The sequence below is a fragment of the Salmo trutta genome, chromosome 12, assembly GCF_901001165.1.
Source record: "Salmo trutta chromosome 12, fSalTru1.1, whole genome shotgun sequence".
Classification (NCBI taxonomy): Eukaryota; Metazoa; Chordata; class Actinopteri; order Salmoniformes; family Salmonidae; genus Salmo; species Salmo trutta.
In genome coordinates, this window is record NC_042968.1 from 38812047 (window position 1) to 38826336 (window position 14290).

A 14290-nucleotide genomic window follows, 5' to 3' on the forward strand; every position below is an offset into this window, starting at 1 on the left:
AGGTGACATGATCCTTGACTAGTCTCTCAAAGCACTTCATGATGACAAAATTGAGTGCTACGGGGTGATAGTCATTTAGTTCAGTTACCTTTGCATTCTTGGGTACGGGAGCAATTGTTGCCATCTTGAAGCATGTGGGAACAGCAGACTGGGATAGGGAGCGATTGAATATGTCCGTAAACACACGTCTGCACATGCTCTGAGGACGTGGCTAGGGATGCCCTCTGGGCAAGCAGCCTTGCGAGGGTTAACACGTTTAAATGTCTTACTCATGTCGGCCACGGAGAAGGAGAGGGGGGGCCCGCAGTCCTTGTTAGCGGACCGCGTCGGTGGTACTGTATTATTCTCAAAGCAGGCAAAAAAGGTGTTTAGTTTGTCTGGAAGCAATACGTCGGTGTACGTGACGTGGCTGGTTTTCCTTTTGATGTCCGTAATTGCCTGTAGACCCTGCCACATATGTCTCGTGTCTGAGCCATTGAATTGCGACTTCACTTTGTCCCTATACCGACATTTCGCTTGTTTGATTGCCTTGCGGAGGGAATAACTACACTGTTTATATTCGGCCATATTCCCAGTCCTCTTTCCATGGTTAAATGCAGGGGTTCGCGCTTTCAGTTTTGCGCGAAAGACACCATCCATCCATGGTTTTTGGTTAGGGTAGGTTTTGATAGTCACAGTGGGTACAAAATCTCCAATGCACTTCCTTATAAACTCACTCACCGAGTCAACGTATAGATCAATGTCATTCTCTGAGGCTGCCTGGAACATTTCCCAGTCCGCGTGATCAAAACAATCTTGAAGCGTGGATTCCGATTGGTCAGACCAGTGTTGAATGGTTCTAGTCAAGGGTACATCCTGTTTGAGTTTCTGCCTATAGGACGGTAGAAGCAAGATGGAGTCGTGGTCGGATTTGCCGAAGGGATGGCGGGGGAGGGCCTTGTATGCATCGCAGAAGTCAGAGTAGCAATGGTTCAGTGTATTGCCCGAGCGGGTGCTGCAATCAATATGCTGATAGAATTTAGGTAGCCTTTAGGTTCTGAAAGACACCCATGTTTGTGCCCACTATAAGTTGGCAAAGCCACTAGTAAGGGGTTCTAAGGCATCCGACTCTGTCAATCACCACATCCTTATCGGCAGACTCAACAGCCTTGGTTTCTCAAATGACTGCCTCGCCTGGTTCACCAACTACTTCTCTGATAGAGTTCAGTGTGTCAAATCAGAGGGCCTGTTGTCCGTTCCTCAGGCAGTCTCTATGGGGGTGCCACAGGGTTCAATTCTCAAGCTGACTCTTCTCTGTATACATCCATGATGTCGCTCTTGCTGATGGTGATTCTCTGATCCACCTCTACGCAGACGACACCATTCTGTATACTTCTGGCCCTTCTTTGGACACTGTGTTAACTAACCTTACAAGCTTCAATGCCATACAACTCTCCTTCCGTGGCCTCCAACTGCTCTTAAATGCAAGTAAAACTAAATGCATGCTCTTCAAGCGATTGCTGCCCGCATCTGCCTGCCAGTCCAGCATCACTACTCTGGATGGTTCTGACTTAGAATATGTGGACTACAAATACCTAGGTGTCTGGTTAGACTGTAAACTCTCCTTCCAGACTCACATTAAGCATCTCCAATCCAAAATTAAATCTAGAATCGGCTTCCTATTTCGCAACAAAGCATCCTTCACTCATGCTGCCAAAAATACCCTCGTAAAACTGACTATCCTACTGATCCTTGACTTCGGCGATGTCATTTACAAAATAGCCTCCAACACTCTACTCAGCAAATTGGATGCAGTCAATCACAATGCCATCCAACGCCCCATATACTACCCACCACTGCGACCTGTATGCTCTCATTGGCTGGTCCTTGCTTCATATTCGTCGCCAAACCCACTGGCTCCAGGTCATCTATAAGTCTTTGCTAGGTAAAGCCCCGCCTTATCTCAGCTCACTGGTCACCATAGCAGCACCCGTAGCACGCACTCCAGCAGGTATATTTCACTGGTCCTCCCCAAAGCCAATTCCTCATTTGGCCGCCTTTCCTTCCAGTTCTTTGCTGCCAATGACTGGAACGAACTGCAAAAATAACTAAAGCTGGAGACTCACATCTCCCTCACTAACTTTAAGCCCATCCAACTACCTCATCCCCATATTGTTATATATCTTTTTTCTCCTTTGCACCCCAGTATCTCTACTTGCACATCTATCACTCCAGTGTTTAATTGCTAAATTGTAATTACTTTGCCACTACGGCCTATTTATTGCCTTACCTCACTAATCTTACCTCATTTGCACACACTGTATATAGACTTTTCTATTGTGTTATTGACTGTGTGTTTGTTTATTCCATGTGTAACTCTGTGTTGTTGTTTGTGTCGCACTGCTTTGCTTTATCTTGGCCAGGTCGCAGTTGTAAATGAGAACTGTTCTCAACTGGCCTACCTGGTTAAATAAAGGTGAAATAAAATTAAAATAAATAAATAATTGCCTTCACTGCCATTCAGAATAGTGATTGAATAGTCAATAATAAAAAAAGACACCCATGTGGGTGCACACTCGGCAGTGGTGGAAAAAATTCCCAATTGTCATACTTGAGTAAAAGTAAAGATACCTTAATAGAAAGTTACTCAAGTAAAAGTGAAAGTCACCCAGTAAAATACTACTTGAGTAAAAGTCTAAAAGTATTTGGTTTTAAACATACTTAAGTATTAAAAGTAAATATAATTGCTAAAATGTACTTAAGTAACAAAAGTAAACATACAAGTATAAATAATTTAAAATTCCTTATATAAAGCAAACCAGACGGCACAATTGTCTTCTTGTTTTTTTACATTTACGGATAGTGTGGGGCACATTTCAACACTCAGACATTATTTACAAATGAAGCATTTGTGTTTAGTGAGTCCACCAGATAAGAGGCAGTAGGGATGACCAGGGATGTTCTCTTGAGTGTGTGAATTGAACCATTTTCCTGTCCTGCTAAGCATTCAAAATGTAACAAATACTTTTGGAGGTCAGGGAAAATGTATGGAGTAAAAAGGTACATCATTTTCTTAAGGAATGTAGTGAAGTAAAAGATGTCAAAAATATACAGATACTCCAAAAAAATTACTTAAGTAGTACTTTCAAGTATTTTTACTTAAGTACTTTACACCACTGCTAGTAAGGGGTCCTGAAAGGCACCCATGTGGGTGACCACTGAAAGTTGGCAAAGCCACTAGTAAGCGGTTCTAAAAGAGACCCACCATGGACGCCCACTAGGTTTTGCCTCAGACTAAAAGACACCCACCATGGACACACACTAGGTTAACCTCAGACTTACAGACACCCACCATGGATGCCCACTAGGTTTGCCTCAGACTAACAGACACCCACCATGGATGCCCACTAGGTTTGCCTCAGACTAACAGACACCCACCATGGATGCCCACTAGGTTTGCCTCAGACTAACAGACACCCACCATGGATGCCCACTAGGTTTGCCTCAGACTAAAAGAAAAACCTACAACAACTTAGAATAGAATAGAAAAAAGAATATGGAGCAAAACAAACAACACTCAGGCTTCTTTCAAACTTAAATCGGTTGAGCTCGAAATCGTTCCTCAGGCTAAAGTGACATGTAGCTCTCCCAACATCTCTCAAGCTCCACTGGAGCGCTGGGCCAGCCACTCTTAAATGTCACCTGGGCTAGCACAGGTGAAACACCTTCCGACTAACAAGATGGACAAACCAGCACAGGTGTAACACATACTTACTAACGAGGTGACCCCAATCAGGGCACCCTAAGTGCTAACGAGCTACCTCAAAATATAAATGGAAAAATCAAAACCTGTAACAGTACAGTAGCTGGATATGAAAATTGCATGTACTTTCAGAATTGTTCGGCAAGCTACTCATAGGTGGGCTGCGAGCTACTGGTAGCTCACCATCGACCTGTTGGAGACCCCTGCCATGGAGAAGGGCTCCTGGCAACTAATCTAATAAGCCTTTGTTTAACATTACAAATAGGTGATCAATTACACAATGCTGAACATTGGGGTCTCTGGGAAGACATTCGAGTACAATGTGAAATACAATAGAGAATGAGTACAAGAAGTTGCTATTTTTGTGTAAAAAGAACAACAATATCTTTGCTAATTTCACTGTCACTGTCGTGTTAGTAGCTGGAACAAGCACATTTGTTTTCAGGCCAGATGAAACCCTAAATTCTGGTCTCCACTTTAACAGATGCCTCGTGTCTGATTGGATCATTCAAATCTATTGAAAGCATTGACAACCGCAGCATTAAAAAGAATAGCCCACAGCATTATGTTGCAGTGTATGAATGATGTTACCATGGTAACTCTGTAGCACTCTGTATGCTCTAACTCTCTACATGTAGATCTCCACAGTCTAGATTTTAGTTTAGGTTGTGAAATCTGTTATTGGATCACGGTGAAATAACTAAGTGGACTTCAGGAATCATATTGGAATGGGGCAAACATGACAAAGTCAAAGCACAAAGTGTTATGCCTGACTATCAAGTCATGTCACAGTTAGTTTGACAATTTTATACAGAGTTAGAAGTGAAACACTGGCCAGGATATCTCTTCTACGTGGGATAAATAATTACACGACGCAGACTAAACAGAATTTGAGACAGTGGCTGTCAAGATATGCGCTTGCCTATGACAAATGATTTTCCCAAAGAACTGTCATTTGTCATTCACAGTGACAGCACAGAACAAAACGTTATGGCTCCACACAATTCATCTTTGTTTTTACTGTCAATGTATTGGTGCTGATTCAAATCATTGTTATTAGAATCAGCTCTAGTGAGAGGATTGAAGCTCACTTCAGGCAAACTGGGAAACAAGAAAGCAATATTTGATTGAACAATATAAATCTTCTTTAGCTTTTTCCCAAAACTGACATCAAAGCGGGTTCTCATGGGACAAACTGATACACTGACAATTCTATATAAAGCCCACTGATATAACAAATTATTCCGTAAGCAGTTACTAAGGCATATGCTATCAACAAGCCAAAAGGAATACTCAATTAGTCATGAGTTGCATGTATTCCAATATAAATCACAGCCACATTTTCAATCCAGTACATTGTCTTTCACCATCAAAAGGTCATGGATATTAATTTGTGGGTACTTGGCGTATGGACTACGTTTGTAAAGCTAATTCATTTGTCTTCCATCTTATGCTAGTACAGTAAGTAGATCAAGCTCAGACAAGCAAGACTGGCAGAAAGTGGAGTGTGATATTATTATCTTATCTGATTTTAAAGAGTGTTTACACTTGACTGTGATATCGCTCAATATTTAATGAACATCCTTGTCTAAGTGAAATGCAAATGTGTTTTCTCTGTACAACGTGTTGCCAAGGTTTATAAAAATATTTCTCCAGTTGCCCCCAAACCCCATGGTAAATGTGTCCAATCTACCAGACACCTTACCTCCCTAGTGATACCTGAAACATGACAGGCTGAGTGCCACTTCAAGTGAGACACATGGGGTAAAGTGGTCAAATGGGACATACAAAGCCCATCCACGCCAGACCCTCCATCACCACCTCCAACATGAGGTCCTGGAGACAAACACCTGAAGAACGCTGTGGAATCCAGTTCCATAGGGAACGCTCCTCATCTCCAATATCTATCAACGCTCAGCAAACAATGTCTAATTCCAAACACCATGGTTACGTGTTTGCCCTTTGAGCACTCTTTTTGACACCTCCTTCGCCCTTCCCTCAAGTCATTGACTTTTCTGTGTGTCACTGGAAGCTTGTTACAATGAACTGTAGTGTCCATTTGAGAGGACTTAACAACCGAGCTGCCACTTCCCTGATCCTGTGTTTGGACAGGCTGACACACTTAGGGGATGAATGAGCTTTGTGCAAGATGGGTAAAGAATGTGAGCAGACACAGTTGACACTAATGGAAAGGTAAAGCTGGGACCTGGGGAGTCGGCTCAACAGCTGTTCTCTCCACAGGGTTTTACTTGGACAAGGTGCAAATATTTGTTTTGAAAAGTATTTGTCTCTGAAAGGCATTCCAAAATGTTTCCTCTGGAGACGGAGATAGGAACATTGAATTTGAGTGGCACATGTCCCAAAACAAAAGCATTTTGGCTGAGAGAGTCATGGGGCCTTGTGACAGGCTAAATTATTTGGAAATCATCTGTTTCCATTGTGTCCTCACAGAGAGATAGAGATGCAAGGGAATTCTATCGCTAAATGTTCAGAAATAACATTAAAGATTGTTAAGTTGTTTCAGTGCTGCGCTGCGTGTGACCTTCATACAGTTACGTACACATGATCAATAATTTCTCACTTGTTGATTATAGGTTTTCACTTACTGCAGAACATAACAACTACAAGTCATCACACATGGTGCACTTACCTCACACAAGGTGGTCTCATTAGAGTTCATAACAAAAACAGTGAGAAACCACCACACAAACACTCATTTGGTGTGAGGGAGAAAGAGAGGGAGAGAATGTTAAGCATCAACTCAGAGAAAGAGAGCGAGAGAGAGAGAGAGAGAGAGAGAGAGAGAGGCTATTAGTAGACTCCAGCAGTGCCAGTGAGAGGAGAGGTCAACATGACATCAGTGCCAGTACTCATCTCTCTGTCCACTGTCTGTGGTCCAGCAGACAGACAGAAGCTGTCCCCCTACCACCCCTACCCCGGTGGGCACCATGCCAGGCTAGGGGGGATTCAGATCCCCACAGTGGGACAAAGCCCTTTATCTGCCCCTTGGTACTGCCTCCACCACCTGGCCTGGTGTGGGCGTACCCCAACAGCAGAATGGTGTGGGCGTATACCGCTCATTAAAAATATTAATGCAAGTAGAAAACTGATTGTCTAGCTCATCCTCCTCTAGGCTGCTGATTGGCTAAGCTCATCCTCCTCAGGGAGATGACAACGTGTTCTATGAGGAAATAGCCAGCGTTTTTGAAACCGTCTATTTGAGATGGTTTTTTTAAAGTGCTTTTTTCTCCAATTTATGCTTCTGCCAGAAATAAGAGTACAGGACGAGTCAACAACATTATGTAGATATGAGTTAACAGATAGGAGTTAATAGTGAGATTTTCACTGGGCTGTCAGCTACTTTAAAGTGTAAAAACAGGCATTGAGATTGTTGTTCAGTTGTTGTGATGCATTTGTACGGGTGTAGCTGTGAATTCATTTACTGTACATGGGAGGAATTTGTAATGACAGAGAGGATAGATTACAGCACCACCGTTCAAAACGAAATGGCTTCGACCAAAAAACCTTCTCTTTTGTAGCCGTAACACAAAGGAATTCCTGCTGGATGAGAATTGTACAGATTCAAAGTGGATTCTCTCAAGGTCAACAATAAACAATTATTGGAAACTGTACCCTTAGTTTTGCACAGGTTGGCACAGCAGGGTTAAAGTCTTTGAAATGACACAGCCTTTAAAATAAGAGACATTTATTTCATTACTGTTGCTCAGTGTAAACACCTACACTGCCTGAACAACCAAACCCTGTTAGGGAATAATTACTGTTGCTCAGTGTAAACACCTACACTGCCTGAACAACCAAACCCTGTTAGGAAATAATTACTGTAGCTCAGTGTAAACACCTACACTGCCTGAACAACCAAACCCTGTTAGGAAATAATTACTGTAGCTCAGTGTAAACACCTACACTGCCTGAACAACCAAACCCTGTTAGGAAATAATTACTGTAGCTCAGTGTAAACACCTACACTGCCTGAACAACCAAACCCTGTTAGGAAATAATGACTTCTAATCAAAAGCCAACAACGTCTTAGATCTCCATGAAACTAGAACCACAGAGCCGATCATGCAAAATAGAGTTTAATTGAAAAGAGATGTCCCGGTTTGATTAAAGTTGAATAAAACAAATTAAATAAGTGTAAGTGAACATTTTGTCTGTTTACGTGTTGCTTTTCCTGGATAACATCTCTCAAGTGGAAGGTATTTTAGATAAACAAACCATGCAATGCCTGTTAAACGACAATTCGGAGTATTTGGCACATGCTGTGTGTGTGTGTGTGCGTGTGTGTGCGTGTGGTGCACGCGCATGTGATCCAACCTGTATCCACACTGGCTCTAGGGTTGGTCCAGGGGAGGTCAAGTTCTCCAGTTGGCCTGTCCTCTCATAGGTGAACACCGTCCCCGCTGCCTTGTATTCCCCATTCCATTGGATAGTCCAACCGCCATTCAGGAAGTACTTGCCGGGGTCGTCACTCCGGAGAGCCAAGAAATTCCCAGCCTCAGCCACCTCCTCGATGCGAATGTCCCGAGCCCCCTCTGGAATCAGCCCAATGTCCACATACCCTGGGAGACAGACAAGGTCCAGTCAAGACGGGCTGTTCAACTTCCATCTCTACTACCCTCAGTACACTTCTACTGAAACTTTACTTTTCTCCTTTTCAATTTGACCTAGTTTATTGTCTTGTAATCCACCCAGCTTGATACCTTCTTAATGCCTCCACAAAAAGTGACTGATGTCAGACTTGTGCTTTGAAGTCTATGGGAATATAATACTGTACCACCAAACATTTGGTTGATTATGAGACAGAAACTCGAGATGCAGTACATGACCTAGTTCACATTCAAACTGACAGCTCAAACCAAGCTATGGGACGCTGACAACAATACCCAGTGTACAGTACACTGTCTATCACTTTAAAAACACTATCACTTTAAAACCTGTTCCAGAGTCAGTCTGGATGTTTATCTCATAATGGTTAAGGTTTTGATTGGGGTGAGGAGAGCTGATTTTGTACGTTTGCCCACTGACAAAGAAATGATCAGTCTATAATTTTAATGGTAGGTTTATTTGAACAGTGAGAGAAAGAATAACAACAAAAAATCCATAAAAACACATGTCAAAAATGTTATAAATTGATTTGCATTTTAATGAGGGAAATAAGTATTTTCTGCAAAACATGACTTAGTACTTGGTGGCAAAACCCTTGTTGGCAATCACAGAGGTCAGACGTTTCTTGTAGTTGGCCACCAGGTTTGCACACATCTCAGGAGGGATTTTGTCCCACTCCTCTTTGCAGATCTTCTCCAAGTCATTAAGGTTTCGAGGTTGACGTTTGGCAACTCAAACCTTCAGCTCCCTCCACAGATTTTCTATGGGATTAAGGTCTGGAGACTGGCTAGGCCACTCCAGGACCTTAATGTGCTTCTTCTGAAGCACATTAAGGTCTTGGTCTTTGGTCTTGGTCATGGTGGAGAGTTTGGAATCTGATTGATTGATTGCTTCTGTGGACAGGTTTCTTTTATACAGGTAACAAGCTGAGATTAGCAGCACTCCCTTTAAGAGTGCGCTCCTAATCTCAGCTCGTTACCTGTATAAAAGACACCTGGGAGCCAGAATTCTTTCTGATTGAGAGGGGGTCAAATACTTATTTCCCTCATTAAAATGCAAATCAATTTATAACAGTTTTGACATGCGTTTTTCTGGATTCTTTTGTTGTTATTCTGTCTCTCACTGTTCAAATAAACCTACCATTAAAATGATAGACTGATCATTTCTTTGTCAGTGGGCAAACGTACAAAATCAGCACGGGATCAAATACGTTTTTCCCTCACTGTATATCAGTAGACGTTCTCCAGTGATTTTTTAAAATACTTTCACTGTAGAAAAGGTGGTATCTCAAGTATAAATACAGTAAAGTAAACACCAAAGGGTAAAATGTGCTATGTCACGGCATACAGAACCTTGACCACCTATTGGGATGTGGCTTTTGTTAAGTAAATCAGGAGTTAAAGGAGGTGAAAAAGGAGACTGGAGGGCCACTTTAAGTGTATAGAGTAGCATACCAAGCCCTTCGCTCTCCTTAAAGGTCTTCTTCACAGTCTCACAAGTAGACCCGTTGCCATGGCAAACCCCACAGCGATCCTCCACCGCGTTGGAGTCAATCTCATAGTCACACCCCACATTCTGAAAAGATCAAAACAAAGCAAGAACCTGCCGATTCATACAGGCCTTCCGCAGAGAATTAAGGATAACCTAAAATGGATGCCACGCATTACAGTGTATGGTGTCCATTTTAGGACATCAGTACGTGTTTGGGTTCAATCTTCAGGGTTCAACGGAATCACATTAAGATAGTTTGAGGACAAAATAATGTGCTTGCACTGAAACAAAAGTATCCATCAATACGTCCACTTTGCAGCAAAATATTCACAATTGGTCTTTTTTTCTAAAATACTCATAGTGAGTACTATAATAATGTTGTGAAAATAATGTGGACAAAATGAACATTTATAAGAGAAACTTTCTATATTCAAATTCACAGTTCTGCTAGATAATCATCTCCCCATTTACTCTGTAAAGTCCCTAAGATAATGAAAAATTAGTGTTGTCTGAGGTGATGCAGAAAATTAACAACAAACAAAGAAAAAATGCTAAGGTAGCAATAAGCAATGAGCACAAGGCAGGACAATCTCCTGTAGCGTGATAGGACTCAGGAATTAGCATTTGATAACTGGGGTTATCACAACCACATGTGTCCCCACTACATCTAGTCACCAAATTATCCATCTACTATACCTATGTTATTTGGAAAGAATATGGACAAAATGAAAACTTATCAGAAAAACGTTCTATATTCAAATTCTCAGTTGGATCCTAACATCAATATTTGACTGGTTTATAAACAGACTAAATATTTAACTGCTTTCAGCCAAAACCAATTAAACAAAGCCAGCATTTAAAAAGAACGTCTCAACTGGGGTCACGACAACAAAATGTGATCCTCGCCCAATGAAGTCATCCAAATTCGTTTTCTACGTCCAGTCAGAGCGTAGAGCACAGTCTGAAAGTTTGGATGAAGATATTGGACAAGAGTGAGACTATTTTGGGAGATAATGACTTTATCCATCAATACGTCCACCTTGCAAGTCAAATATTAACGTGTATTTTCCAAAAATAAGCATAGTATGTACTATAATAACGTTGTGTGGAAAGAATGTGGTCAAAATAAAAAAATGGAGATCATGAAAAATGATTGTTGTCTGAGGTGATGCAGAAAACTAATGTCACCTGTCTGACACGTAAAAATGAAAAGTGAGGGAAACTTTTGAGCACAAGGCTCTATGATCTCCTGTAGAGTGACAGGACTCAGGAATGAGCATTTGTCAACAGAGGAATAGTTCACCTTAAAAACAATGTTTGACAAACATTTCCATAGCTCAAACGTGATCTACGTGTCATTTGTTGTGTATCATAGGAGGTTAGTGGTACCTTAATTGGGGGAGGACAGGCTCGTGGTAATGGCTGGAGCAGAATTGGTGGAATGGTATGAAATCCACCAAACGCATGGTTTCCATGTGTTTGATGCCATTCCATTTTCTCCGTTCCAGACGTTATTATGAGCCTTCCTCCCCTCAGCAGCCTCCACTGTGTATACTGTGAAACATAGAGGTTCCAATAGCTCAGGGGTGTCAAACTCATTCCATGGAGGGCCTAGTGTCTGCAGGTTTTTGGTTTTCCCTTTCAATTAGGAACTAGACAAACAGCTGAGGGGAGTTCTTTACTAATCAGTGACCTTAACTCATCAATAAAGTACAAGGGAGGAGCGAAAGTCCGCAGATACTCGGCCCTCTGTGGAATGAGTTTGACGAATGTGCAATTGCTCATTGTTTCAGTAGCTTCGGTGAAACTGAGCCCTGCTGATTTATCCTGTTGCATATAGCCTAGCCAGATCTTTACAACAGATGGTGTGGAACAGAGCTAAACTTCAGATGAGTTTGTGCTGTATGAAAACATCGGACAAACTTTGTTTTAGTGTGAACTATCCCTCTGGAGTGATGATTCACAAATGAAACTATCCCTTTAACCTGAGGTGATCCTTCCCTTTAACCTCAGTGGCATTGTGAACTCTAAATCCCTCATCTTCCAGTCCTTAGATAATGAGCACGTTCCTCTGCTCAGGTGTTGCTGATGCCTGCCAGGTCTTACGATGCCTGGATAGGTATTTTACGTATCAGTTAACCACATCACATGTTAAAGCAATCTGGTGTCCAACGGCACAGTCGTTGACATGGCACGCAATCATTGGTTGATGTATGCAACGTCTGAGCAGGGGAACACGACCCATGTCTTGGACATGAGTGGAAACCATGGAAACCAAAGACCAGGGTCACACTGTTGGTCTTGTTTGAAGATGTAAATGAAACAACAAGATAAAAGGCTAAAATCATAGATTCTAACATTAATATTTGACTGGCTTATAAACAGTCTAAATATTTAACTGCTTTCAGCCAAAACCAATTAAACAAAGCCAACTTTTAAACAGAATGGCTCAACTGGGGTCACGACAACAAAATGTGTCCCCACTACAGTACATCAATTCATCAAACGATGCATCCCGGGTAAAGTGTATCATTATTCTCTTGGTCCAATCAGACCTTACAGCACAGTGTGACATTTTGGATGAAGATATTGGACAACAGTAAGACTGTATTATGCGAGATAATGACTTACTCGAACAGCACACTCATTTTCATTCAGAATGTAAAAACGTTCAACATGATTCTGCCGAGAAAACAAGCAGCAGCCTGACTAAACAAAGTGCATTTCAAATGACATCCCTGAACACAATGTTGAGACCAGGAGAAGCGCGTCAACAAGGGGAGCTTAAAAAATAAAGTTTACTCAGCTTAGACTTTAGGAGGGAATGGTAATTTGAGTAGAGAGAGAGAGAGAAGAAGAGAGATTTCTGGGGACAAGGCTGCCGCTACCTTGCAGATACCGTTAACACACATGTCTCGGCTCAAGCTGCCCTCGTAGCACTGGGTCCCGTCAATGACAGCGTCCAGCATCTTCTCTGAGAAGTACTCGTTCAGAGGGCGGCAGTGCAGCTCGCAGGGGTTCACTGGCAAACACAAACAGGTTAGGTGTCACCTTACTTTAGGGACAAGGTATCACTTTGCTTTAGGGCTGTATCTGGCATTAAGACAACCAAAGCTGTCCTAAGCATGACCATAACATGACCAAGCAGCATTATGTAATTTGTTACTGTATGTAATCAGTTGGGTAACGGTTAGCACGTCAGTTGGGTAACGGTTAGCTTGTCAGTTGGGTAACGGTTAGCTTGTCAGTTGGGTAACGGTTAGCTTGTCAGTTGGGTAACGGTTAGCTTGTCAGTTGGGTAACGGTTAGCTTGTCAGTTGGGTAACGGTTAGCTTGTCAGTTGGGTAACGGTTAGCTTGTCAGTTGGGTAACGGTTAGCTTGTCAGTTGGGTAACAGTTAGCTTGTCAGTTGGGTAATAGTTAGCTTGTCAGTTGGCATTCCCGCGAAAAAGGTATACAGGTAATTCCACTGTACATTTTTTTATATTTTTTGGAGCCTTCTTAAATCTCACAGATATAGGACAGGCACTTCAAAACATACTTTCTTTTGATTTCATTTTTGGGACAAACTCAATGTTATACAGTGCCTTCAGAAAGTATTCAGGCCCCTTGACTTCTTCCACATTTTGTTACGTCACAGCCTTATTCTAAAATGGATTAAATTGTTATTTCCTTCATCAATCTATACACAATACCCCATAATGACAAAGCCAAAACAGTTTTTTACACATTTTACTAATTTACAAGAACAACTAAAAACGTGTGACGTATTTATCGTTAATGTGATGCCATGCTATTATCGAATAATTAACTGTGTTTATAATTACACAAATAAATTAATCCTGTAACCATTAACTCAGTAACCTGAGGCACCACGGGAAAAGTTTGTTTAATGAGTTACCGTTTCCCAAATTCACTCAAAGATGATCAGAATATCGATTTCATAGCAGTCACTAACTAACTAATTAATTTCCTCAGTCTCATTCTGAACGTCGCATAATTCATAAATCTTCACAAACCGGGTCTCACTAAATCATTCCGTACTGCACAAATTGAGTGGATTATTTATTTACTAACAAGCTAAAGGATAACATAAGATACACAAACAGTCTAGGTTATTGGTTAGAACTTAATACAATGGCAACAGGTCCCTAGCGGACCCACACAATATGACACGTGTTACACAAGATGGAGATTTAAAGAAAAAGAGAGAGAGAAAGTGCACGAGATAAAAGCACACTTGGATACATTTGTAAACTATGCTTAGTTTAACCCTGACACCTTGCCCCGAACTACTGCTCTTATGGGTCAGAATTATAATGCATGCATTTACGTGTTGAAGGTCTCCGTTGGATATCTCTTCGTGGGCCAAGTTCCACTTAGTGGGATAGGTTTGGCCGACGCCCTGATCTTTCGATGGCCGCGTCTCCT

General features: G+C 41.7%; 1 protein-coding gene across 1 annotated transcript in view; it reads right to left on the bottom strand.

Moving 5' to 3' along the window:
• LOC115202536 (A disintegrin and metalloproteinase with thrombospondin motifs 7) overlaps positions 1-14290 on the bottom strand; it is a 172442-nt gene that overhangs the window by 74547 nt on the left and 83605 nt on the right. The window contains exons 13-15 of the mRNA XM_029766660.1: positions 12748-12881; positions 9823-9943; positions 8078-8322 (exon numbers count right to left, since the gene is read on the bottom strand). Coding sequence (XP_029622520.1) covers positions 8078-8322; positions 9823-9943; positions 12748-12881 — 500 coding nt within the window. The remainder of the gene's footprint in view (positions 1-8077; positions 8323-9822; positions 9944-12747; positions 12882-14290) is intronic.